Source organism: Aquarana catesbeiana, linkage group LG01, assembly GCF_042186555.1.
Source record: "Aquarana catesbeiana isolate 2022-GZ linkage group LG01, ASM4218655v1, whole genome shotgun sequence".
Lineage (NCBI taxonomy): Eukaryota > Metazoa > Chordata > Amphibia > Anura > Ranidae > Aquarana > Aquarana catesbeiana.
The window spans coordinates 533611440-533638049 of NC_133324.1; the positions used below are offsets into that span (position 1 = coordinate 533611440).

The window sequence follows — 26610 nt, forward strand, 5'->3', positions numbered from 1 at the left end:
TTCAAACTTGCAGCTTAATTGCTTGCTATCTGGCTGCATAAAAAATTGCAACTACCATTATCTTATCCCATTATCCCATAAGGTGTTAACCTTTATTATACATACAGAATATCACAGATTGTGGTGCATCATGTTTCCATCCTATAACATTACTAAACAGAGTAAAGTGAGGGGAAGGCTGGGGAGAGGGAGGGTGTAATATGTAAAGTTGTCCCTAACCTGTTTGGTACATTTATATTTGGATTCAAATCTGACATGCCTCTTTAGCAGTCTTTCGATGAAAACTGTAAAATAAGACGCTGCAGTGTATTCAAGAGCCCAGTGTTGTTCAGACGTTGGCCAGAGCACAGCAGAGCAATACTGTACGACAGTTTGGTAACCTTCGGTGAAGAATGACCCTTTTCAGGTCTGGGGAAGAGGATGGGGCGTAAATAGAAATCAGAGGGGAGTGAGGAAAAAAGACGGGGTGAAGGTACGTGCTAAAGAGCCAATGAAGAAATGTCGAAGTGACGTGATAGAAAAGATGACCCAAGAGGTAAGGGAATGCCCCTGGTTTAATGTTATGTGAGTTGTGGAGTATATACGAGCCTGTCCTTTTGTTTGAAGGCGCAACGAACTTTATTTTGTCCTACATGTCCTCTACTTTCCGAAATATCTGCTTAGGATTTGCTAAATCTTTACACTAGGTATTACTTCAGTGGATTGGATTTGCAGTGGCAAACATCGCATAACCGAAACTATCTGTCATGATCAGCCCCACTTCAAATGTTATTTACAGACCAATTTGAAAATGAAAAGCTGTCTACCTGCAACTCTTCACATTGAACCACTTTGCTCATTACGTCAGTGCGAATATACTAGACTAAACCAATAAGTGAAGCCGTGGTTGCCACCAATCCAACGGAGATCTGAACAAAAGGGACATCCTGAGTGGTTGTACGTTTGCAATCACATGATCGATAGCGTGCCAATGTAGAGCTGGGAGAAGGCTGGTGTCTGGGAAGTTCCCGCCAAGTTGAAGCGCGCTGGTTAAGCTGGTGTGAATACGATTTTACGTAGGACAAAATATTCTGGAGTTATAGTGTTTGTAGGCGCATACTCAAATGCCTGGAAAAGAGGAAACTGGAGTGGTGTACGAGGCTGCCGAGAAAGGAAGTAATACGTTGTCAGGTGAGTTGAAAAATGTTTCAGGTTTTTATAGCCATCACACTTCATGGCGTGTGCTCTCTTTAAGTTAAATGTGGAGACTGAGCGGAAGTAGAGAAAGTGTGGTTGGGAGGTCATTTGGGTAGTAATAGAGGTTCTTTTTGTAATCGTGTACTGTTTTATATATTATGTTTCCTATATACTTGCACTAGGGTCTCAAACTGGTGGCCCGCCAGCTGTTGCGAAACTACAAGTCCCATGAGGCATTGCAAGGCTAACAGTTACAAGCATGACACCCTCAGGCAGAGCGTTGATGTGTCTTGTAGTTCCGCAACAGCTGGAGGGCCACCAGTTTCAGACCCCTGCAGGTTACATAAGGCAGCGTTAAATGTTACCGCGTTTTCGCTTACCTGTATGAGTTAACCCTTTTGCGTTTTTCTTACACATTGCAACCAGATTTTGATCACACAATAGTTTCCACTATTTCTGCAACAAAAGCAGTTTGGGGGCTGCAAACTTGCATAGAGGTTGCTGTGGTATGGCTTGTCTTGCATCATAAGGATTGTTGCACTTGTTTGTGAGTTAATACACAGTTGTGTACAGTAAGTGCTGGAATAGTTTTTATACAACGTTAAGATGGTGTTTTTCAATATCTGTTTTTTTTAAGGTAGACTTAAAATCAATTTGTATTATAGATACAACAGTGGCTTTACTGTTTATAAATGTATTTATGTAGAGCATAACAAAGAGCTTACAAATGCTTGTGCTCTGCCTGCACTGAGATCCTGAAGCAAGTGGGGAGTTGCTAATTTTCATGTGACTAGCCTCTCTATGAATCAGAGTTCTCTTGCCGTTTTAAGCAGAAAGAATTCCCTGTTAACCTACCAAAAAAACCCCAAATCCAATAAACTCAATTCTACTCATATATTTAGGTCAAAATGTATTCAGCCACATGTCTTGGGTAAAAAAAAAAAAAATAAAAAATTCAATAAGCGTGTATTGGTTTGTGCAAAAGTTTTATAGCGTCTACAAACTATGGTACATTTCTGGAATTGCACAGCTTTTGGTTTGACTGCCTATCATTTTCTTGAGGTGCTAAAATGGCAGGGCAGTACAAAATCCCTCCAAATTACACCTTTTTGGACACCCCCAAGGAATTTGCCGAGAGGCATGTTGAGCCCATTAAATGTTGTTTGTTTTGTATAAAATTTTTTTTTTTTTTTGTGAAAAAAAAAAAAAAAAATTATACAAAACAAAAAGTTGTTACTGAAATTTTATATATTGCTCACACATGCCATGGGGTTTATGTGGCATTTACACCCCAAAATACATTCTGCTGCTTCTCATGGGTAGGAGGATACCACATGAGGCTTTTTGGGAGCCTAGCCATGTACAGGACCTCAAACCAATCACTGCCTTCAGGATTTCTAAGGATGTAAATTTTTGATTTCACTCCTCACTACCTATCACAGTTTTGAAGGCCATAAAATGCCCAGATGACACACAACCCCCCCCCCCCCCCCCAAATGACCCCATTTTGGAAAGTAGACACCCCAAGCTATTTGCTGAGAGGCATGGTGAGTATTTTGCAGCTCTCATTTGTTTTTGAAAATAAAGCAAGACAAGAAAACAATTTTTTTTTTTTTTTTTCAATTTTCAAAACTTTGTGACAAAAAGTGAGGTCTGCAAAATACTCACTATACCTCTCAGCAAATAGCTTGGGGTGTCTACTTTCCAAAATGGGGTCATTTGGGGGGGTTTTGTGCCACCTGGGCATTCCATGGCCTCCGAAACTGTGATAGGCAGTGAAGAGTGAAATAAAAAATTTACGCCCTTAGAAAGCCTGAAGGCGGTGCTTGGTTTTCGGGGTCCCGTACGCGGCTAGGCTCCCAAAAAGTCTCACACATGTGGTATCCCCGTACTCAGGAGAAGCAACAGAATGTATTTTGGGGCGTAATTTCACATATTCCCATGGCATGTTTGAGCAATATATCATTTAGTGACAACTTTGTGCAAAAAAAAAAAAAAAAAAAAAAAATTGTCTCTTTCCCGCAACTTATGTCACAATATAAAATATTCCATGGACTTGACATGACTCTCAGCAAATAGCTTGGGGTGTCTACGTTCCAAAATGGGGTCATGGGGGGGGGGGGGTTGAACTGTCCTGGCATTTTATGCACAACATTTAGAAGCTTATGTCACACATCACCCACTCTTCTAACCACTTGAAGACAAAGCCCTTTCTGACACTTTTTGTTTACATGAAAAATTTTTTTTTTTTGCAAGAAAATTACTTTGAACCCCCAAACATTATATATTTTTTTTAAAGCAAATGCCCTACAGATTAAAATGGTGGGTGTTTCATTTTTTTTTTTTTTTTTCACACAGTATTTTTTTCAAACGCATTTTTTTTTTTTTTTTTGGGAAAAAAACACACTTTTACATTTGAATGCACACACTATATTGCCCAAATGTTTGATGAAATAAAAAAGATGATCTTAGGCCGAGTACATGGATACCAAACATGACATGCTTTAAAATTGCGCACAAACGTGCAGTGGCGACAAACTAAATACATTTTTAAAAGCCTTTACAGGTTACCACTTTAGATTTACAGAGGAGGTCTACTGCTAAAATTGCTGCCCTCGATCTGACGTTCGCGGTGACACCTCACATGCATGGTGCAATTGCTGTTTACATTTGACGCCAGACTGACGCTTGCGTTCGCCTTTGCGCGAGAGCAGGGGGGGACAGGGGTGCTTTTTTTTTTTTTTTTTGTTATCTCAGGGAATGATGTAAATATCCCCTATGATAGCAATTTTTTTTTTGAAAAAATTGGGGTCTATTAGACCCTAGATCTCTCCTCTGCCCTCAAAGCATCTGAGCACACCAAGATCGGTGTGATAAAATGCTTTCCCAATTTCCCAATGGCGCTGTTTACATCCGGCGAAATCTAAGTCATAAAATGCTCATAGCTTCCGGTTTCTTAGGCCATAGAGATGTTTGTAGCCACTCTGGTCTCTGATCAGCTCTATGGTCAGCTGGCTGAATCACCGGCTGCATTCTCAGGTTCCCTGTTGAGACAGGAGAGCCAGAGAAAAACACGGAAGACGGTGGGGGGGGGGACATTCCCTCACACTGCTTGTAAAAGCAGTCTAGAGGCTAATTAGCCACTAGGATTGCTTTTACATGAAAGCCGACCGCTGGCTGAAAAGAGTGATACCAAGATGATACCTAAACCTGCAGGCATCATTCTGGTATAACCACTCAGTCGTGAATGGCGTACCTGAAGACAAAGGTTAACAATAAAACACAGTAAACGGCAAAGTATAAAAATTGCATACCTGAAAAGCAAACATGATAAAACATTGCAGAATAGAATACAGTAAAAAAGAGCAGAACAAGAGAGAGAACAATAAATGACAACTATTTTTTTATATATAAATTTTATAGATAGAGATATCGATCTATCACATTCCTGAGACATTACAGAGTGGAACTTCTGTCACCCCAGTATCTGGCTTTTGGCAGAAAGGTCCTGCAGGCTGTTGTCCTGCCCTAAGGTAGGCCTGAGCTACTTGCTCTTCTCTCAGGGTGCCATCCTGGAAGATGACTTGAGAAAATGACCAGTTACACTTACCGGTTAATGGTGTTTCTGGGAAGTCTTCCAGGACGGCAGGCCTACTTCCCACCCATTTTGTGTTTTATTTAAATGGTTAAACATTGGAGGTGTTTTCACTCTCATGCACTGGTGTGGGTCAGTACTTTTTTCACAACTGAGGAGCACGGGGAGGGGCGGGATTTTTAACCTCTATCTTGATTGTGTTTCCTTTCAGGTGGTACCAGTCATCTCTCAGGGTGCTGTCCTGGAAGACTTCCCAGAAACAGTTACGTGTAACTGGTCATTTTACTCACAACATGAGACCAATACTTGCATTTTGCGTGTGAGCTTGGGGGGACAGGTGCTTTTATTTTTACTGTTCCTTTCCATTTTATTTCTTATTTTTTTGTCTTGTCATCAAGGGACTGTAAATATCCCCTATACTAGCGACAGGTGGTACTCCCCCCTTTTATTTTTATTTGGGGTCTATTAGACTCTAGAGCTCTCCTCTGCCCTTAAAGCATCTGGCCACACCAAGATTGGTGTGAGAAGATGCCTTCCCAATGGCGCTGTTTATCTGGCGAAACCGAAGTCTTGAAATGCTTGTAGCTTTCGGTTTCTAAGGCTTAATGTACACAGGATGTTTTACATCCTCCCCTGAACGATTTAACTTGACAGATGGTAAACAACGTTTAAAAACGTCCGTGTATTGCCATGTTTACATCCTGCGTTTAAAATAGGATTGCTTTTACATGAAAGCCGACCGTTGGCTGGAAAAAAAAAGACCTGTAGTCATTCCGGTATTGCCACTCAATGTCCAGTAACATACCAGTATGTCACTGGTCCTTGTTGGGCATATATTGTTATATTGTTTTCATGCAGCCTGTGGGCTGAACAAAATAAGCGGACCTAAAAGATTTCTCCATTCACATTGATCAGTGGTATGACCACCCTGCAGCCACCCACTTCTAATGCTGGGTATACAATAAAAATAATATAAATAATATATGCCGTTGCATAGGGGTGATATGTGCCCCTATGCTTTGGCATATATGCTGCTTCTTCCCTTTTTTTTTTTTTTAACCTGGTGGGGAAATTGACTCCTACAGCGCTGGAGTCACGGATTTATGTATCGTGAGAGCAAACCCTGTTGCTGTTGAGATATATATATATATATATATATATATATATATATATATATATATATATATATATATATATATATATATATATATATATATATATATATAAAAAAAATTTATATAACGTTCCAGCTTAGGGTCTCAAATGTGATGGCCATCTCATCTTTAGAGACCCTGTGTGATAGTGTGCTGTGCCCTACGCTAATACTCCACTAGTGTGTGTGTGGTAGCAGCGGAAACCGTCCCCGATGCAGAGACCAGGTTGGTCAGGACAGGAGGGACAATAACAGCGGATGTCCGCGTTTCTACAGACACAGCCTTTTTCTTTGAGTGGGAGTACAAGGGAGGACATCCAGAAAATCTCATGCACTCACTGCATTTGGATTGGGAAGTTGGGCCACAGCACCGTCTGGAAACAGAAGGGCTGTGATGATCTCTTCTTGGAATTTTGGGAAGGATCCAGTTCATCATAACGCTTTGTATGAACAGAACCAATTGGAATGAAGTATACAGACACTTGACCCATGGCGATCGCACGGTGCCAAATGTGCCAATTTTGTAATTGATAGAGGTGTCTAAAAAGTGGCACGCTTATATAAAAAATTGTCCACTGGGGGGGCGGCGATCAGGGGGTTAAACCTTTATTGGGGGGTACCCTAAACCTACCTGGGCCTACTAACTGCCCTTACGCTGTTTAGTGTCACAAGTGACACCAATGCAGTGATCAGTGAAAAATCTGAAAACTGCACTTGGTGACACTGTAACAGGAGTGAAGGGGTTAACTGGGGAGCGATCAGGAAGTTATGTGTCCCTACATGTCCTGGTGTCAGTGTAGAGCTTGGTGTACTCACTGTGGATGTCTTCTCTGGAACCGAAAAGTGCTCCACGAGGGGAGATTGCATCACTTCCTCTGCCTGTGTTTACATTACACAGTCAGAGGAGGCTTTTCATTCGCCAGAACCGATCAGCAGGTCCTGGCCAGAAACTGCTGGCCTGTACCTGTAGATCGATCGGTTCTGTAGCGAATCCAATCGCCACAAGCGACGTACGGGCATGTCGGTGTTTGCAGCCGAGCCGACTTGCTGCAGTATATCTGTGGTAGGCAAGTGGTTAATGCATGGTTTATATAGGACAGTGCTTGTGCTGTCATTTGCCCCCCTGTATCACCTGACCTACCTTGCCTGGCTGATCCTGCCAGTTTCTGCCCTCCCCTCTGTAAACTGACCACGGTGTATCATGGCTGCTGAGCCCCGACACCGTGGTCAGTTTACATGCCTCCGTCATCCGCTGTCTCTCCTGTCTGTCCTCCTTCCTGTCAGGGCCTGCCCCTCCTGCTGCTGAAATCACATTTAAAGTCCTAATATAATTCTGTTTGTTTCCCAACGATAGGTGGTCCTGTGTGTGTTGGTTTTTATATTTATTTTTTAATAGCTAATCGTACCTCCATTTCAGAGCGCTGCTCACGTGACCAGCAGGCCCTCTTCCTCCCCTCCTGACTGATGTCAGTGGGGGGAATCTTGGGCCCCGCCGCTGCATCTGTCAGACAAGGAGGGGAGAGGGCAGGTCACGTGAGCGGTGCTCTAAATTGAGTATGTATGTAGGGCTGAAACAACTAATTGGTTACTGTTTTCATAATCGCATAATCGGCCAGTAACATAATGGGGTTAAAAAAAGCTAAAATGAGTCCTTATATAGTACAAAAAGAGCAAATCGCTACTGTAAATATTACTTTCACAGTTCTACAGTAAAAAAAATGAACCCTTTACATTAGTGATTATCTGCCTTTTTTTTTTTTCCCCTATAAAAGGCTAATTTTATTTTTTTTTTTTTTTAACCCCATTATATTACTAAGGGTCTTAGACCTGGTTCACATCTGTGTTTTTTGGTGCTTTTTTGCAGAAACGCACTACAGTTCATTTACATGGTTTCCTATGGGACATGTTCACATCAATGCTTTTTTTCAGCCGCTGCATATTTGGAAAGGGTCAAGGACTTTTTTATCGCAAAACGGTGCTTTTTTTGGTTTAATATACTTCAACGGAGAAGCTGCAGAAGAGCATGTAATGAGTGTTTTGCAGCAATTTTGTGTTTTTGTGTTTTTGTGTTTTTGTGTTTTTGTGTTTTTGTGTTTTTGTGTTTTTGTGTTTTTGTGTTTTTGTGTTTTTGTGTTTTTGTGTTTTTGTGTTTTTGTGTTTTTGTGTTTTTGTGTTTTTGTGTTTTTTGAATTAAAAAAAAAAAAAAAAGTCTGATATTTACCAGATTCACCCTTTAATAGTTTATACAGTATATCTCTTCTAATAGCATATACAGTATATCTCCTCTGTTATTATCAGAGTGGATTAGATATTTTGCTCCCTAACCATATAGTTGGTTATTTATATTTACCACTGTATAGAAATAATTAAGAATAAATTGCCTTTTTTAAAAACTTTACATATTAACTAAATTATACACCACACTTTTTTTTTTTTTTTTTTTAAAGTTTATTAAACGATCGATTTAATCGAAGCAATAATCAGCCAACTAATCGATTATGAAAATAATCGTTAGTTGCAGCCCTGTATGTATGTATATTATTATTTTTTTAAGCAGATTGGATTGGAGATAGGCGGGTGTAAACAAACAAGTCCCTTTTTTTTTTTTTTTTTTTTTTTTTTTTTTTTTAATCTACTTTAGAAGTGAAAAGTGAATGGAGAGTCTGTTTTGGTTCTGCATGAAAAACAGACAAGTGGACCCGTTCGGACCTTTTGTGTGAAAGGGGCCTAAGGCTGCATTCACACTGAGATTTACCTTTACCTCGACTGACCTCAGTCTTCACTTCAGGATTCCTGCAGGTATTGCTGGCTGCTGCTGTTCCCCAGGCGGGTATGGCTGGCTGCTGCTGGCTGTCCGTCAGGGCGGGTACTGCTGGGGGTATCCTTGGTGGCTGTTGTCCCAGTTTGCAGGTTCCTGAGCATCAGTGTGACGGGAGCATGCGCCTGCAATAGAGAGCAGAGCTGATGCTTCCTGTATCATGCTGGGAACTCGCAGGTCGAGTACATTTGGTAGCGCTCCGCCTGTGACAGGAGCTGGTGCTATACAGGAAACTTCAGCTCTGCTTCCTCTAGCACCGGCTCCGTTCTTCACACTAATGCTCTGGGATAGCAGGTTGGGAACCTGCAAACCGTACTGCCATCCAAGAGCAGGAGGTGGTGGGCCACATCAGAGGGCACCCGTGAATTAGAAAACCTGTCAGTTTTTATTTCGGTCTCTGCTCCCGTTAAGGAGATTCACCCTCTTTGTCCTGTTTACCATTATCATTGAAAGTAAAAAAAAAAATTCCAAATTTTGGATTGTCCCCATTAAGGTAATAGTGGGGATATCTTCCAATGGGGACACTGGTTCTGGTGACCTGGGTGTCCCAATAAATTTCCCTAATTTGGAGGGATTTCCTGTTTGACTATGATGCAGGAAGTGAGAGAATCTCTGCAATGAGACAGATGGCAAAAAAAAAATCTGACGGGTTATAACTCTCCCTTACTCTATCCAAATGGTGTTTTGTTCCCCTTGGTTTTATTTCCTTCGTTTGCCGCCATGCAGGGGGATTGGTCGCCGCGTGAACCGAGGCCATTTCTTGGAGCGCGGCAGCTATTTTCCACGTCGCTTTTGTTGGAGGTGGCCGGCGGCCATTTTCTTGTAGCCACGGGGGACAGTTTCTGTGTTCTAACGCTGGGTGGCTGTTTAAGCCAGGAACAGCGCGAAACTGACACAGAACACCTTGTGGTTTGGACGCCGGCAGAGGGGAGAACTGACAGCAGCACAGCACACCTTGGTCAGGGTGGTGAGTCCTGCAGGGGGACCCTCAGTTTGTGGCAGCTAGGAGGGTAGGCATTTTTCGTCTCTTGCCTTAGGCCCCGGGTGACAGGCGGGAGTGGGTCAGACATGGCGTCAGATGCTGGCACTTCTTCCCCATACACCCCTGTGATAGCAACTGGTTCCCCTGCACCTGCGGTCCTGGACTCATTTGTGCGCTTGTTCAGGGGGTTCGGCATGTAGCTTCTCCGGTATGCCCGCCACTACCCCCGTGGGATCTGAATCTGGTGCTCTCGGTGCTTCAGAAACTGCCGTTTGAAAACATTAGGGAGAGCCCTTTGACGTTCTGAGTAGTCTTTCTAGTGGCTATTACATCTACAAGGCGGGTTTCGGAGTTGGCAGCCTTGTCATGCAAGTCTCCCTATTTGATCCTCCCCAAGGATAAGGCGGTGCTGCATCCGCAGCCCTCTTTTCTTCCGAAGCTTGTTTCGGCCTTTCATCTAAATGAGGACATTGCATCTCAAGGAGGTTGCTTTACATTCTTTGGATGTGGTCCAGGCTCTATCTGTCTGCTACGGCTCCCTTCTGGAGCTCGGACTCTGTTTGTCTCGGCTGGTCCGAAGAAGGGCCTGGCTATCTTGTCGGCCACCATTTCTCGGTGGATCAGACAGATTGTTGGTCAGGCTTATGCCATAAGGGGGCGGGCTCCTCCCTTCCCCCGTCATGGCGCATTCCATCAGGGCAATTGGTGCTTTCTGACATCAGCCTCAAGGTTTTGCAGGCAGCCGTCTGAGGTTGCGACTCCTCTGATGGGGATTTCTTTTTGTTGTGGGTGGAGTTTATTCTCTGTGTTCCCACCCCTTCGTTTTTGGCACTGCCTAAACCAGAGTTTGATCTCCACCGTCAGCTACCTGAAATACCTAGGTTGGATTCTCAACCTAGAGTAATCCTCCTTAACCTCCCTGATGGTTTTTCCGAGTGTGGCTCGGGAATAAAACTCAGTCCCATTAGCGGTAACCCCGAGCCACACTCGGGATTACATTGCAGGATGCTGGTGCCGTCTTACTTACCTTACTTACCTTGTCCCCAGGATCCTGCAATGTCCCCCGCAGTGTCCGTGGGCTCTGTCTCCTCTGAAGCCTCTCCGTGCCAGGCTCCGTTCACTGTGAGCGTCGCGCCGCACGGGGGCGGAGCCTGACGGCAAATTCAAAAAATTGTAAAAATCATAACACAGTACTGTAATCTGTATGAAATTATTTCACATCCCTTTTGTCCCATGCCCTGCATGCAGTTTTATGTTGTGTGTATATACAGTTCTTTCTGCCTGAAAACTGGAGATTGTCCATAGCAATCAAAAGTGGCTTTAGACCAGCTAGAAAACAGCGATAGTAAATTAGAACACTTGCAGAATTGAGCGATAGTGATTTATGGAGAAATTAATATATTATTTTTTATATTATAATTTATGTTTTTGTGTACCCGGGATATCTACTAGACTCTTGTTTGGACAGATTTAAGTGTGTTATTTAGGGCTGCAACTAACGATTATTTTCATAATCGATTAGTTGGTCGATTATTGTTTCGATTAATCGGTTAATAACCTTAAAAAAAAGTGTGGTGTATAATTTAGTTAGTATGTAAAGTTTTTTTTAAAAAAAAAACAATGTATTCTTAAATATCTCTATGCAGTGGTAAATATAAACAACCAACTATATGGTTAGGGAGCAAAATATTAAATCCACTCTGAGAATAACAGACAGAAGAGATATACTATATATACACTATTAGAAGAGAAATACAGTTTTTTTTGGCCAATTTGTTGTTGGGCAGATTAAAAAATACAAATTGCTGCAAAAACAAATTACATGCTTTTCTGCAGCTTCTCCATTGAAGTATATTGAACCAAAAAAGCACCGTTTTGCGTTAAAAAAAAAAAAAAAAAAAAAAAAGTCCCTGACCCTTTCCAAATACGCAGCGGCTGAAAAAAAGTATAGTTGTGAACGTGTCCCATAGAAAACCATGTTAAATGAACTGTAGTGTGTTTCTGCAAAAAGCACCAAAAAACACAAAGATGTAAACCAGGTCTAAAATGTTTAGTAACATAATGGGGTTAAAAAAAACTAAAATGAGCCCTTTATAGTACAAAAAAAGCAAATGATCACTACTGTAAGGGGTTAATTTTTTTAATGTAGAACTGTGAAAGTAATATTTACAGTAGCGATTATTTGCTCTTTTTGTACTATAAAGGGCTAATTTTATTATTTTTAACCCCATTATGTTACTGGCCGATTAATCGATTATGAAAATAGTAATCGATTAATTTCATAATCGATTAGTTGTCGATTAATCGATTAGTTGTTTCAGCCCTAGTGTTATTGTTAAGAATTACAGGCCTACAATATAAAACGCCAAATTTCCATGCAAAATAATTGTACCGCTTTCAGCACCTAAAATCCGAAATGATTATACCGCCAGGGAGGTTAAAACCCTCAAGGAGATTGCAGTACTTGGGCCTGATCATAGATACAGCTCAGAAGAGGGTGTTCTTGCCCCAGGCAAAGCTCAGTTCCAGAAGGGAACTGATTCAGGTGGTCAAAGCACAGAAGAATCCTTCTATTTTTTTTTTTTTTTTTTTTTTTTTTTTTTCCTGCCACCTCAGTGATTCCATTAGAGACTTCCTCCACTTTATCAGTGTCAATTCTGTCTCTTTTGATTTTCACATCATGTGTAGCTTCTTTTTTCTTTTCTTTTTCTTTTTCTCCTTCTCCCTTCTTCTTTTAAATACTTTATTTAATGTTTCTCCATAAAAAACCGAACTCAACCAAATACAAAAAAAGAAAAAGATAATAAATTCATTAACAGAGAACCCCCAATCCCGCCCACCCCTGTTCCTGCAGGAGGATCTAGAGGACAGCTGCTAATACATTGATGGACTCATGTCACTGTCCACTTCGCCGGCCCCCTAAGTACTATCTATAAATTGCTCGGCAAAACTCCAAGTCTTTTTATACCTTTGCCATCCCTCCCATTTACCTTCTCCTACCTCTCCCTCCCCAGGGACAATTCCTCTGCTATCTATAATTTCAACGTTGTACACCTCGTTAACGCTAAGTAGCCAGTCCCGGATACTTGGTGCAGCCGGGTCTAGCCATTTTGTTGCTATCTGCTTTTTAGCCGCATCCAGCAGTATGGCTACCATAGAGGAGCGATAACTCCTCACCGTCTTTGACGTGCCGTGAAAAAGGCATACCCATGGATCTATCGGGATAACCTCTCCTGTAATTACCTTGATCAAACTTATGATTTTTCCCCAAAAAGTTTTAATAACGTGGCATTCCCACCACATGTGGGCCATCGAACCTATAGAGGTGCAGCCCCTCCAACATAAGTTGGATTTGGTGTTGTCCATTTTGGCGAGTCTGTCTGGGGTGGCGTACCATCTTGCCAGACATTTATAGTGAGTTTCCATTCTCCTGGAATCCTGTGCTGCCAAATGTACCAATTTCAAAATCTTCTCTAGGGTGACTTCACCACATTGTGAACCTAATTCCCGTTCCCACTTTCTGATGTACGGGGGCACCTCCAGCTCCAGTCTCGTGCCCAAGATCCTATAGATTTGTGAGATAATCCCACGCGGCTGCTCCCTCTCACAGAGCTGCTCGAGTGGTCTGTATTCCCCTTCACCCCTAAGTGGCCCTGGGAGCTTTTCAGTGAAGTGCGAGAGCTGAAGGTACCTCCACACGTCCAGAACCCCAATCCCCGAGTCTGCCTTTAACTCGGAGAATGTGCGTAAGCTTCCCTTGTTACTAAGGAAGTTTTTAAGTTGGATACCTTCGTCTTTTAACCAATTCCCCCCCACCTCCCTCGTCCCTGGCTCAAAAAAAGGATTATCTTTCATGTAAATTAAAGGTGAGTTAAATGTCCACTTGTTCTGTGTGTGTACCAAATCCCAACATTTAAGAGTGTTTTGTGTCAAAACCGCTGTGTTAGTGCCCAGTGCTCGATATTTTGGTGGATTCCATACTTTCCTACGTAAATCAGTGTTACTCATGTAGTGTTCTAATCTGACCCATCTTTTTTCAGTATCCTTTTTGGACCATTCAATAACCCGTGATATTGTGATTGATATGTAATATCTATAGAAGTCCGGTAGGGCCAGCCCCCCCTTTTTTTTCCCCCTACTCAAAACCACGTAAGAAATACGTGGTTTTTTGCCCCCCCAGACAAAACTCGCCACCAGTCTCCTTAAAGCTCCAAAGTAATACAGAGGAAGTGGGATGGGGAGCATCTGGAATTTAAAAAGTATCTTAGGGGTCAGTATCATCTTAACCGCATTCACGCGACCAAGCCACGAGAGCGGTCTCGTAGCTAACCTTCTAGTTTCCTGCCTAATCTCATCCAGCAGTGGTAAATAATTTTTATGGTACAATCCATTTATGGAGTTGGAGAGTTTTACCCCTAGATATTTAATTTCCTCTTTCCAGGGAAATGGAAATACCTGAGCGAGGTGGGAGGCCTCGTCCTTGTCTACGCTAATATTTAGGATCTCCGACTTTTTCAAATTGACTTTGAAATTTGATAGTTCCCCGTACCCTCTGATTACTCGGAGCAGGTTCGGGAGGGTGATTCTAGGGTTGGTAATAAAAAATAGTATATCGTCGGCAAACGCCGCGAGTTTGTGCTCCTCCCCTCCCGTTCCCACCCCGTTGCAATCTGGGTCGTTGCGAATGGTAGCGAGGAGAGGCTCAAGAGACAGAACAAACAGTAGAGGGGACAACGGACACCCCTGCCTAGTGCCGTTTTTCATCTCCAGAGGCTCTGATAATACCCCATTGACCCTAACTGTAGCCATAGGGTGACTATAAAGGGACCTCACCCAGGAGATATACCTCTGCCCCACCCCCATAACTTCCAACGTTTTCAACATGAACCCCCAGTCTACCCTGTCAAACGCTTTTTCCGCATCAACTGACAGGAATAGAACTGGGGGTCCCTTGCGTTTACCTAACTCCAGAAGGAGCGCTGCTGGTACACCGTTGTCTCTGCTCTGTCTCCCGGGTATAAAACCCGCTTGATCTGCATGAACCAGGGATGCCATTCTCTCCTTCAGTCTCCCAGCCAGAACCTTTGCGAAGAGCTTCACATCTGCGTTCAACAACGAGATGGGCCTATAACTTGAGCATAGCCTATCGTTTTTCCCCTCTTTTAAGATTAAAGTAATTGAGGCTAACAACGCCTCTCTTCCCATCTCGCAGTTATTACCCAGATTGTTCCAATATTGGCACAGTCTAGGGACTAATATGTGTTTCAACTTCTCCAAATATAATGTGGTGAAGCCGTCGGGGCCTGGGCTCTTGCCTTTCGGGGAGGATTTGAGGGCTGCCATGATCTCTTCCTCTCCGATCGGTCTATCCAGAGCCTCTCTCTCTTCCATTGTAAGCTCCGCCACTCCTGCCTCCCTTAGGAACTCCTCGACCCTCTTCCCCTGTGTAGGGCTGACCGTTCTATTTAGGCCTATGGAGTAGAGCGCTCCATAGAACTTTTTAAACTCCTCTGCTATACCTGTACTAGTGCTGATAAGCTCTCCTTTTTTGTTCTGTATTTTGCCTATGAAATTCCTGTCTTTTTTTCTTTCTGATCATTCTGGCCAGGTGCTTGCTAGACTTATTTGCCCACAGGTAATTTTCTTTTGTTAATCTATTAAGGGATCTCTTAGTTTCCTGATCTATAATATCCCTCAGCTCCTCCCTTTTATCGACTAGTCGGTGGAAGATTTCCTGATTAAATCCCCTTCTCTCCTTGTGTTTCTGCTCCAAGATGAAAATTTCAGCGAGCAGCCTCTCCCTTTCCTCCCTTCTCTTTTTTTTAATACCCGCTCCCATGGAGATAAGGACCCCCCTGGTAAACGCCTTATGTGCTTCCCATAGAATGGAGTATGAAACCTCTCCTGTATCGTTCGCTCTAAAATAAAAGTCAACCTCTTCTTGTATCTTCCCCAACACTTTTGGGTCTTTGAGCAGAGATTCATTCAGTTTCCACGCATAAGTCCCTTCGACCCTGTCAGGGAGCCGCAACGTTAAGGTGACCGGTGCGTGATCTGAAAGTGAAATAATCTCAATTTTAGTTTCCTGTACTTGCTCCAAGAGGCCGTGGTCAACAAAGATGTAGTCTAGTCTCGAATACGTCCCGTGCACAGGGGAGAAGAAGGTAAAGTCCCTATCCTTGGCGTGTTGCGTCCGCCAAGCATCTACAAGGCGGCAGTCAAAAAGCCGCCGCCCAATTGCGGCAGTAGAGGCCCTGCTCGTCCCCTGTGCCCGGGACGTAGTATCGAGACCAGTGTCCAGGTAGAAGTTGAGGTCTCCCGCCAATACCACCTCTCCCTCTCTGAAATTCATCAGCCTCGTCAACACCTGACCGAGAAAAGACATTGGTTTCTTATTGGGGCAATATATATTCGCCAAAGTGAATATCTTATTTCCGATGTTGCCCTTCAAGAAAATATACCGGCCATCCGGGTCTGTCAGTCTATCTATTAATGAGAAGTTTGTAGACTTTGAGAAACCAATTGCCACCCCCTTTGCTCTTCTGATGGGGGAGTCACTATAAAACCATTGCGGCAGGCCCGGAGAGAAAAGCCTGATCCTAGACTCCAGCACCAGATGAGTCTCTTGGAGAAAAACTATGTCAGCCCCATAATGTTGCAATTCCTTCAGAATTTTATGTCTTTTTACGGGAGAGTTGAGGCCCTTTACATTATATGAGAGAAACTTGAGGTCAGGCATTACTTAGGCTCACGGCTCTGGCCGCTCCTCTCTGCCCTTCTAAGATCCCCCTCGCAGGAACACCCCACCCCCCCTTCATCCCCACCCCTGAACACCCCCCACCCCGGCCCCTCCCCCCATCCCCCCGGCTGCCACCCAGCCCAAGGCCCGCTTGTAGAGGATGTTCCAGATCCCGTACAGCGCGCACTGCTTCGAGGGGTGGTGCCGATAAGCCGGCAACCCGTGCCGCCCCCCCGCTACGCGGGGGAAGGTGGTGGGGAGAGAGATAAAAAAAAAAAAAAAAAACTCTCCCCCCCCCTCCCCCCCGCACGGAGGGAGGTTTAAGAGGACAAGAGGCTGGCGCCCCTACTAGGACCCACACCCCCCCCACCCCCCGCACAGCCATCACCTTATTGCACTATAGATTGCCCAAAGTCCCGAGTCCCGTATTCTTAGTTGCTCACAACAATCCCCCGGGGAAAGAAGAATAAAAAAAAAAAAAAAAAAAAAAAAAAAAAAAAAATAAACCAACTCAGAGTCCCCCTCATACTCAAGTGAGCTTAGTGGAGCGATCATTATGGTTCTTATCTCAGTTCCTCTGGCATCGTGATCCCCACACTTGCGCAAAAATCCTGAGTCTCTTCTGGAAACCTCAACCTATGTGTTCTCCCATCTTTGACAACTAACAGGGATGTTGGGAACCCCCAGCTATACTTCAAGTTGGCCCTTCGAAGTTGATCTAATAGAGGTCTCATCTGTCTTCTTCGTGCTAGGGTTCCAGCCGATATGTCCGCGAAAATCTGTAGGTTTTTATTTTCGAAGCAAATTGGGGGAGCACCCCTGAGATTCCTCCATATTTTTTCCTTATCTTCGTACAAGTGGAACTTCACGATAACATCCCTGGGGATATCTTGATTGAGATTGGGGGGTTTCCTTACCCTATGGGCCCGATCAATCTTGAGGGCCTCCTCCACCTTTCTACCCAAAATGGGGTTGAATATTTTTCTCACTTTCTCCCCGAGGTCTTCATTCATTTGTTCCGGGATGGATCTGATTCGCAGGTTTTGTCGCCTGCTCTGGTTCTCCTGCTCTTCCATTTTGTAGGACAGCATGCGATTTTCGCTCTGGATCTTGACTATTTGATCTTGGAGTTCAGAAATTGTCTTTGCTTGCTTTGCTGATACCTCTTCTACTTCTTCCACCCTATGGAGTAAATGGCCCATATCTGAGCGTACATTCATGATTTCCGATTTTATCACTCCCTCCAGTTTAGCAAACATTTCCAACATTTCTGTTCTATTCATGCCACGATCCATATTTCTTTGCTCTTCCAGGGTGTCACTCATCACTCCCCCCTCCAGACCCGAGTCCTCCTTAGGCCTAGCCCCCTGTCCCCCCTTCTGCTTCTGTTGTTCTTTTTTCTTTTCATTTGTTCCTGAGGGTTTCATATCCTGCCCTGGACTCTTTGGGTTTGATTCTGTAAGATATTTTTGAATGGTGCTAGTATTAAGGCTCTCTCTTGAGTTTTTAGGTTCTGCTGTTTTTTGGGACCGCCCTCTCATGCTTCCACCGGGTATCCGCTTTTGGGGTATCAGACCCCCTCTCACAACGTGTTGCTCGTTCCCTCCTGGTGGTGCCTACCCACCGCGTGCACATAAAGAAAAATAGAGGGAAAAAGAAAAAACCAAGAAGAGGAAAATTGTGAACCAATGCACACAGAGTCCAAGGAGGAGCCCTCCTAGCCCTCCTCGCCTGTCGCAATCCTTATCGCCCGCCTAGGGAGGAGTCTTTACATTTATGCTGGGTTTTTCCTTAAGTTATGTCAGGTTTCCAAATTACTGGGACCTGAGAGAGTGACCTTATCGGTCCCCCTCCTTATGTCTCCTCCAGAGGCAAGTCGAGGACCCTGGGGTGATGTACTGTGGAGTATATGAGTCAGATCTCAAGCGTGCGGGGGAAGTCAAGCCACAGACATAGTACCCACAGTTTGTTCACAGATTCACAGCCAGGTCCAGGAGGGGACACACAAAATTCCCTGCGCTCAGACACTTTTCAGACCCTGATTATGCAGGTAGTTATCCATCCATAAACCACTATGCTTTCCAGTTACTTCTCATAAGGATATGCAGAGATTCCTACCTTTTCTTCTGACGCTGTCTCTAAGCAGTAGTCCTCCTTCAGCGTAGGATCGCAGTCCTGATCTTAGGTGAAAAGCAGGGGGGGAGAGAAAACTCAGGGGGGGGTCGTCAGGTGTCCGGTACGTCGGGTAGCAGTTCAGGCGGACAGCACGCTGTTTGAGCGGCTTCACTGCCCTTCCTCCCGCTCTCGCTCTCTGGGCTTCTCCTCCAGCTGATAATCAGCTGTTTGTCTGCTCGTTTCCAGATCTGTCACGTCCCAGCCAACCGGCTGGGTCGTATACTGTGTATGTGACGCCGTCCGTGGGCGCGGGGAACGAGAAGGGGGGGGCCCTTCACGGGAGCCAGGACATCCCGGTGGAACACTTACACCGGGATCGCTGCAGTATATCGCCCCGTTCGCAGCTCTCTCCCGTCCGGAGCCGCTCGCCCCAGATCCTCACACAGGCGCCGGCATCAGCCCCTCCCCCTCACGTCGCGTCCTACGTCACGTCCTCATCTCCTGTTCTAAAAGAAGAATCCTTCTATTTGACTTGGCATGAGATTGTTGGGAAAGATGGTAGCGTAATTCGAGGCCGTTCCTTATGCGCAGTTTCATTTGAGACTGCTGTAAAACAGTATCCTGTCAACTTTGAACAAAAAGATCCAAGCTCTAGACTTCCCAAAGTGCATCTAAGCCTCGGTGGTTGATATCCAAGAATCTTCAGAAAGGAAAGTCCTTCCTACCAGTTATCTGGAAGGTGGTGACAACAGATGCCAGCCTTCTGAGCTGAGGAGCAGTCCTGGAAGAAGCATCTGTCCAAGGAAAATGGTCCAAAACAAATTACCTTGCCCATCAATATTTTAGAGATTCGGGCAGCACGTCTGGCCCTGGAGGCCTGGTCGCTCAGATTACGGAATTTTCAGGATCCAATCCGACCATGCCACAGCAGTAGCCTAAATCAAGGGGGCATGAGAAGTCGTGCGACTCAGAGAGGTGAATCATATCCTATCCTGGACAGAAGACAACATTCCTTGCTTATCAGCAGTCTTCATTCCGGGAATAGAGAATTGGCAGGCGGACTACTTGAGTTGCTGACAGTTGTTCCCGGGAGAATGGTCTCTTCACCCCCGACATCTTTCTGCCAATATGTCAAAGATGGGGAATTCCGGACATGGATCTGTTTGTCCAGGTTCAACAGAAAGATCGACGGTAGAGGAAAACCTGAGACAGAAAGGAGTTGTTCGCAGGCAGTTCCCCCTGAAGTTGGCTTTTGCATGTACGATTCATAAGTGTCAGGGGATGTCGATACAGTCGGCAGTGGTCTCATTGAAACGGGTCTTCCAACCGGGAATGGCCTATGTTGCTCTGAGTAGAACGACTACACTGCAAGGACTGTACATAACCGACTTTGATGAGAAGAAGATCTTTGCTGATCCTGAAATCACAGCCTCCCTGGATTCAATGAAGAATGCATCACTGGAAAGTGTTATGCCCCTCTTTAAAGTTTCTACAAACAGACAAACAGCAAACATTAACAATTATCCATCACAACACGGAAGGATTACCAGCTCACATTGAAGATATCAAATCTCACCATGAGTTGACACTTGGAGATGTTTTATGTTTCACTGAAACTCATCTCTCAGGCTCTTCTGTTGCTGAAAGTCTCCAGCTGGAGGGCTACAACCTGTTCAAACGCAACAGACACCTCTCGTACACGAACCTTCCTGACATTGCAAGTAAAAGTGGCGGAGGTGTCGCCTTGTATGTCAGAAACCATTTCAAGGCCTATGAAAAGCAGTATCATCACAATGTGACTGACTTGGAGTTCTTGGTTGTCAAACTGGAGTCCCCTGTACAAGCTTTCATCGCTGTTGTTTACAGGCCACCGGATTACAGTATTGGCCAATTCCTTACTAACCTGCTGGGCCTCTTGGAATCTTTGGAAATAATGGATTGCCAACCTATAATACTCTGTGGAGATTTCAATGAAGATTTTCTGTGCAGAGAAAAGAAGCCAATATCTGACCTTCTTCACTCAAGAGGATATACCCAACTGGTCTGGGCAGCCACCACAGAAAAAAACACACTGTTGGATCACATTTACATCTCCAGGGTGCAGCACTGTCTCCAGTCAGGAGTACTGCACAGTTATTACAGCTATCATGATCCTGTGTATTTTGTGTTTTGAACAGTGGTTGTGAACACGCTTAGAGCCTGCATAAACAGGGCATGAGTGATGCCAGGAAACAGTGGTTGTGAGACAGTGGTCATCAAACAGATAATGCAGTGGCAATGAGGGTCAGTTTATGTTATGTGAGTTTTATGTCAGTTTTAGTTATGTGGGACCATTTACAATTAGCTAAAAATCATTCTCTATATTTCATGTTCGGTGTACTTGTTAGACACTGAACTCACTTACTCCCCCACCCCCCCCCATCCATCACAGACATCTGTCCTCATCACACTTACCCTCTCCTTCCTGTGCTATAGCCTGCTTGCTGATTAGTAAGACCGATAAAGAAACAGCAAGGAGCAAAACTGCAGAGAAACTGAAAATTTGTAAGGGTTTAAAGTATATGCTTTAATGAATTGCCTTGTATCCAAAAAGTTCAAAAAGTTGACTGTTCAAAATGTTAATACAATGTATAACGGAAATATACCGCCAGTTCGCTTGTGATGCAATATATTGAAATTATATGTACACTGTGTAAACTGTTTTTGACACACTTGATTTTGGGACGCGAGTCCGTCAGGTGCTATGCTTTGGCTGGGGCGGAATAAATCCTGGTAACCCTTAAGTCTGTGTCCGACAAAGTCATTTACTGATATTTCTACCTTCTACATCATTAGCACTTGTGCACTTTTTAAATTTGATCAATCAATTGGTTAGTGTAATGTTTACTATCTTTACTCACTACAAACACTCCACACAGTTACTCTGCCCATCTGCCCAGTTCAACCTTTCCACAGTTACTCCAACCACACAACAGTTACTCCAGCCACTCCCCCCAGTTACTCTGCCCACTCCAGATGTAGAGGCAAGAACACTTTTCACAATTTCCCCAGAAATTGTAGCTTTTCTAGTTAGTGGGAATGCTTTAGCAGTCCCACTATTGTTATTCGATTTTATTTATTAGTGGGAATGCTTTCAGTCCCACTATTGTTGTTCGATTTTATTTATTTTTCTTATTATTCCATACGTTTTTTGGTTCTGCGTAACTTCTGCATACTTTCAGCTATTAAAACCATTCAACTATTAAAATGTTCGTCTCTTTTAGCTGATGTGTGCTCTTTTTCAACTTTTTTTTTTCTACCATTTTATACTTTTTAAAATATTAAGCTTTTTAACACTTTTTTTTTTTTTTTTTAACATTGAAATCCTTAAATTCTTCTTCCGCTCCCAAAAGTTTCAGCTCCTTCATACTTTCACCTAGAGACACCAAACAAACTTTAAAATGTTCACAAAATATTCAGCTATCTGGCTATATCTTTTCAGTTTGATATCTTTTACAGTTTTTGAGAAAAAGCTTTTTGTTTAGAGGTCATTTCAGGAAATTTTAGCCATTAATCAGAGTGTACTGTGTTTGTTTTGTTGCCATGGTTACCAAAGCTTCTGTTATACACAGGGGGGAGGTGGCTGGAGCATCTCAGCTCTGATTACAGAGCCCGGGGGAGGGGACAGACACACCATGTACTGATTTATAATAGAGGAATATGATGGGGCAGTTTTGATAGGGCAATTATGATGGGGCAGTTTTGATGGTGGCAATAAGATGGGGCAGTTTTGGTGGGGCAATTATGATGGGGCAGTTTTGATGGTGGCAATATGATGGGGCAGTTTTGATAGGGCAATTCTGATGGGGCAGTTTTGATAGGGCAATTCTGATGGGGCAGTTTTGATAGGGCAATTCTGATGGGGCAGTTTTGATAGGGCAATTCTGATGGGGCAGTTTTGATAGGGCAATTCTGATGGGGCAGTTTTGATAGGGCAATTCTGATGGGGCAGTTTTGATAGGGCAATTCTGATGGGGCAGTTTTGATAGGGCAATTCTGATGGGGCAGTTTTGATAGGGCAATTCTGATGGGGCAGTTTTGATAGGGCAATTCTGATGGGGGCAGTTTTGATGGCAGTTTTTGAAAAAAAAAAAACTTTTGAAAAAAATGTTCAGCTCTTTCAGCTAATGATGGGACTTTAACTTTTTTACTACTATTTATACTTTTTAAAATATTAAGCTTTTTAACACTTTTCACAGTTACTCAAGCCACTCCATCCAGTTTCTCCGCCCACTCCAGTTGTAGAGGCAAGAACACTTTTCACAATTTCCCCAGAAATTGTACCTTTTCTAGTTATTAAGTGTTCTTGCATAGCAAGACCACTTACTGTTATCTCACATATATATTATTAAGTGTTCTTGCATAGCAAGACCACTTACTGTTATCTCACATATATATTATTCTTATTATTATAGCCAAATTTACCACCCTAACTCCTCCCACAGTTTTTACACTACATAGACAAGTAATATACCGAAACGTGCGGATTGTTCCCGAATGGTGTGCTATTACTTTGTGGAACGTTTCACCGAATGGTTCACGAAATATCGTCGTTTTTGCGGCGAAATTGGTCCCATAGGAATGAATGGGGAAACTAGAGTGGGAGATGACAAAAGCTGGAAAATCAGAACATGATTTCTAAACTGCCGCCACTCCCTCATTTTCAAGCCCACCTACACAAATCTTATATCAAAACGTTCAGCTATCCCTGCTGCCACTAAACATGTCCACGGCTAAGCCATAGTCCTGATAGTTTTCACAATATGACCATTTGTTTGCAACTCACGCCGTCCATTGACATTCATTGAAACTACACTCTAGCCCCCTCCAAATTTGAAGGGCAATTTCTAAACTGCGACCGTGCCTTCAATTTTAATATTTCAGAGACATACTATACATCAAAATCTAGGTCTGGGTCTTGTGATTCTCACAATATAAAGATCTTCGCTGTAGGATGTATAGTTTTTAAAATACGGCCATTTGTTTAGAGGTCATTTCAGGAAATTTTAGCCATTAATCAGAGTGTACTGTTAGTGTTTGTTTTGTTGCCATGGTTACCAAAGCTTCTGTTATACACAGGGGGGAAGGTGGCTGGAGCATCTCAGCTCTGATTACAGAGCCCGGGGGAGGGGACAGACACACCATGTACTGATTTATAATAGAGGAATATGATGGGGCAGTTTTGATGGGGTAATTCTGATGGGGCAGTTTTGATGAAGCAGTATTTGTGAAGCATAAACAGGGCATGAGCGTTGCTAGGAAACAGTGGTTGTAAACACAAGATGCTGAGACACCCCAAATGCATGTGACTTCATCTGCTAGACTTGATAATGCTTGTAGACTCCTCCCACAGTTTTTACACTACAGAGACAAGTAATATACCGAAACGAGCGGATTGTTCCCGATTGGTGTGCTATTACTTTGTGGAACGTTTCGCCGAATGGTCCACGAAATGTCGTTTTTGCGGCGAAATTGGTCCCATAGGAATGAATGGCGAAATGTTCAAAACTAGAGTGGGAGGTGACAAAAGCTGACAACCCCATGATCAGCCAAAACATTATGACCACCCCATGATCAGCCAAAACATTATGACCGCCCCATGTAAAAAAAAAAAATATTTTTGAAAAAAAAAAAAAATAATTTTTGAAAAAAAAAAAAATAATTTTTGAAAAAAAAAAAAAATTTTTGAAAAAGATAAAAATAAAATCATTTTTGAAAAAAAAAAATATTTTTGAAAAAAAAATCATTTTTGAAAAAAAAATTCATAATTTTTGAAAAAAAAAAAATCATAATTTTTGAAAAAAATGTTTAGCTCTTTCAGCTAATGATGAGACTTCAACTTTTTTACTACTATTTATACTTTTTAAAATATTAAGCTTTTTAACACTTTTCACAGTTACTCCAGCCACTCCAACCACACAACAGTTACTCAAGCCACTCCACCCAGTTACTCCGCCCACTCCAGTTGTAGAGGCAAGAACACTTTTCACAATTTCCCCTGAAATTGTAGCTTTTCTAGTTATTATTATTATTATAGCCAAATTTACCACCCTAACTCCTCCCACAGTTTTTACACTACATAGACAAGTAATATACCGAAACGTGCGGATTGTTCCCGAATGGTGTGCTATTACTTTGTGGAACGTTTCGCCAAATGGTTCACGAAATATCGTAGTTTTTGCGGCAATATTGGTCCCATAGGAATGAATTGCGAAATGTTCAATGTCATTTAATTGGTGTCCTATTACCTTGTGGAACTTTGTGAAAAGCTGAAAAATACCAGTGTGAATCCGGCCTCAGTCATTTAATTGGTGTGCTATTACTCTGTGGAACGTTTCGCCGAATGGTTCACGAAATATCGTCGTTTTTGCGGTGAAATTGGTCCCATAGGAATGAATGGTGAAATGTTCAAAACTAGAGCGGGAGGTGACAAAAGCTGACAACCCCATGATCAGCTGAAACATTATGACCGCCCCATGAAAAAAAAAAAATATATTTTTGAAAAAAAAAAAATATATTTTTGAAAAAAAAAAAATATATTTTTGAAAAAAAAAAATTACTTTTGAAAAAAATGTTCAGCTCTTTCAGCTAATGATGGAACTTTTTTACTACTATTTATACTTTTTAAAATATTAAGCTTTTTAACACTTTTCACAGTTACTCAAGCCACTCCACCCCACCCAGTTACTCCGCCCACTCCAGTTGTAGAGGCAAGAACACTTTCACAATTTCCCCAGAAATTGTAGCTTTTCTAGTTATTATTAAGTGTTCTTGCATAGCAAGACCACTTACTGTTATCTCACATATATATTATTCTTATTATTATAGCCAAATTTACCACCCTAACTCCTCCCACAGTTTTTACACTACATAGACAAGTAATATACCGAAACGTGCGGATTGTTCCCGAATAACAATAATAACAATAACTTTGTGGAACGTTTCGCCGAATGGTTCACAAAATATCGTCATTTTTGCGGCGAAATTGGTCCCATAGGAATGAATGGGGAAACTAGAGTGGGAGATGACAAAAGCTGAAAAATCAGAACATGATTTCTAAACTGCCGCCACTCCCTCATTTTCAAGCCCACCTACACAAATCTTATATCAAAACGTTCAGCTATCCCTGCTGCCACTAAACATGTCCACGGCTAAGCCATAGTCCTGATAGTTTTCACAATATGACCATTTGTTTGTAACTCACGCCGTCCATTGACATTCATTGAAACTACACTCTAGCCCCCTCCAAATTTGAAGGGCAATTTCTAAACTGCGACCGTGCCTTCATTTTTAATATTTCACAGACATACTATACATCAAAATCTAGGTCTGGGTCTTGTGATTCTCACAATATAAAGATCTTCGCTGTAGGATGTATAGTTTTTAAAATACGGCCATTTGTTTAGAGGTCATTTCAGGAAATTTTAGCCATTAATCAGAGTGTACTGTTAGTGTTTGTTTTGTTGCCATGGTTACCAAAGCTTCTGTTATACACAGGGGGGGAAGGTGGCTGGAGCATCTCAGCTGATTACAGAGCCTGGGGGAGGGGACAGACACACCATGTACTGATTTATAATAGAGGAATATGATGGGGCAGTTTTGATGGGGTAATTCTGATGGGGCAGTTTTGATGAAGTAGTATTTGGGAAGCATAAACAGGGCATGAGCGTTGCTAGGAAACAGTGGTTGTAAACACAAGATGCTGAGACACCCCAAATGCATGTGACTTCATATGCTAGACTTGATAATGCTTGTAGACTCCTCCCACAGTTTTTACACTACAGAGACAAGTAATATACCGAAACGTGCGGATTGTTCCCGATTGGTGTGCTATCACTTTGTGGAACGTTTCGCCGAATGGTCCACGAAATATCTTCGTTTTTGCGGCAAAATTGGTCCCATAGGAATGAATGGCGAAATGTTCAAAACTAGAGTGGGAGGTGACAAAAGCTGACAACCCCATGATCAGCCAAAACATTATGACCACCCCATG

The 26610-nt window shown here is 42.9% G+C and overlaps 1 protein-coding gene across 2 annotated transcripts in view; it reads left to right on the plus strand.

The window, feature by feature from the left end:
- The first annotated feature begins 939 nt into the window (after window positions 1-939).
- Window positions 940-26610, plus strand: part of CHAF1A (chromatin assembly factor 1 subunit A) — a 693562-nt gene continuing 667891 nt past the window's right edge. Inside the window, exon 1 of one of the 2 annotated variants that reach the window (XM_073594763.1) lies at window positions 940-1170. In XM_073594763.1, the coding sequence (XP_073450864.1) occupies window positions 1104-1170 (67 nt within the window). In that variant the 5' untranslated portion in view covers window positions 940-1103. The remainder of the gene's footprint in view (window positions 1171-26610) is intronic. The other variant, XM_073594760.1, reaches the window with a different exon arrangement.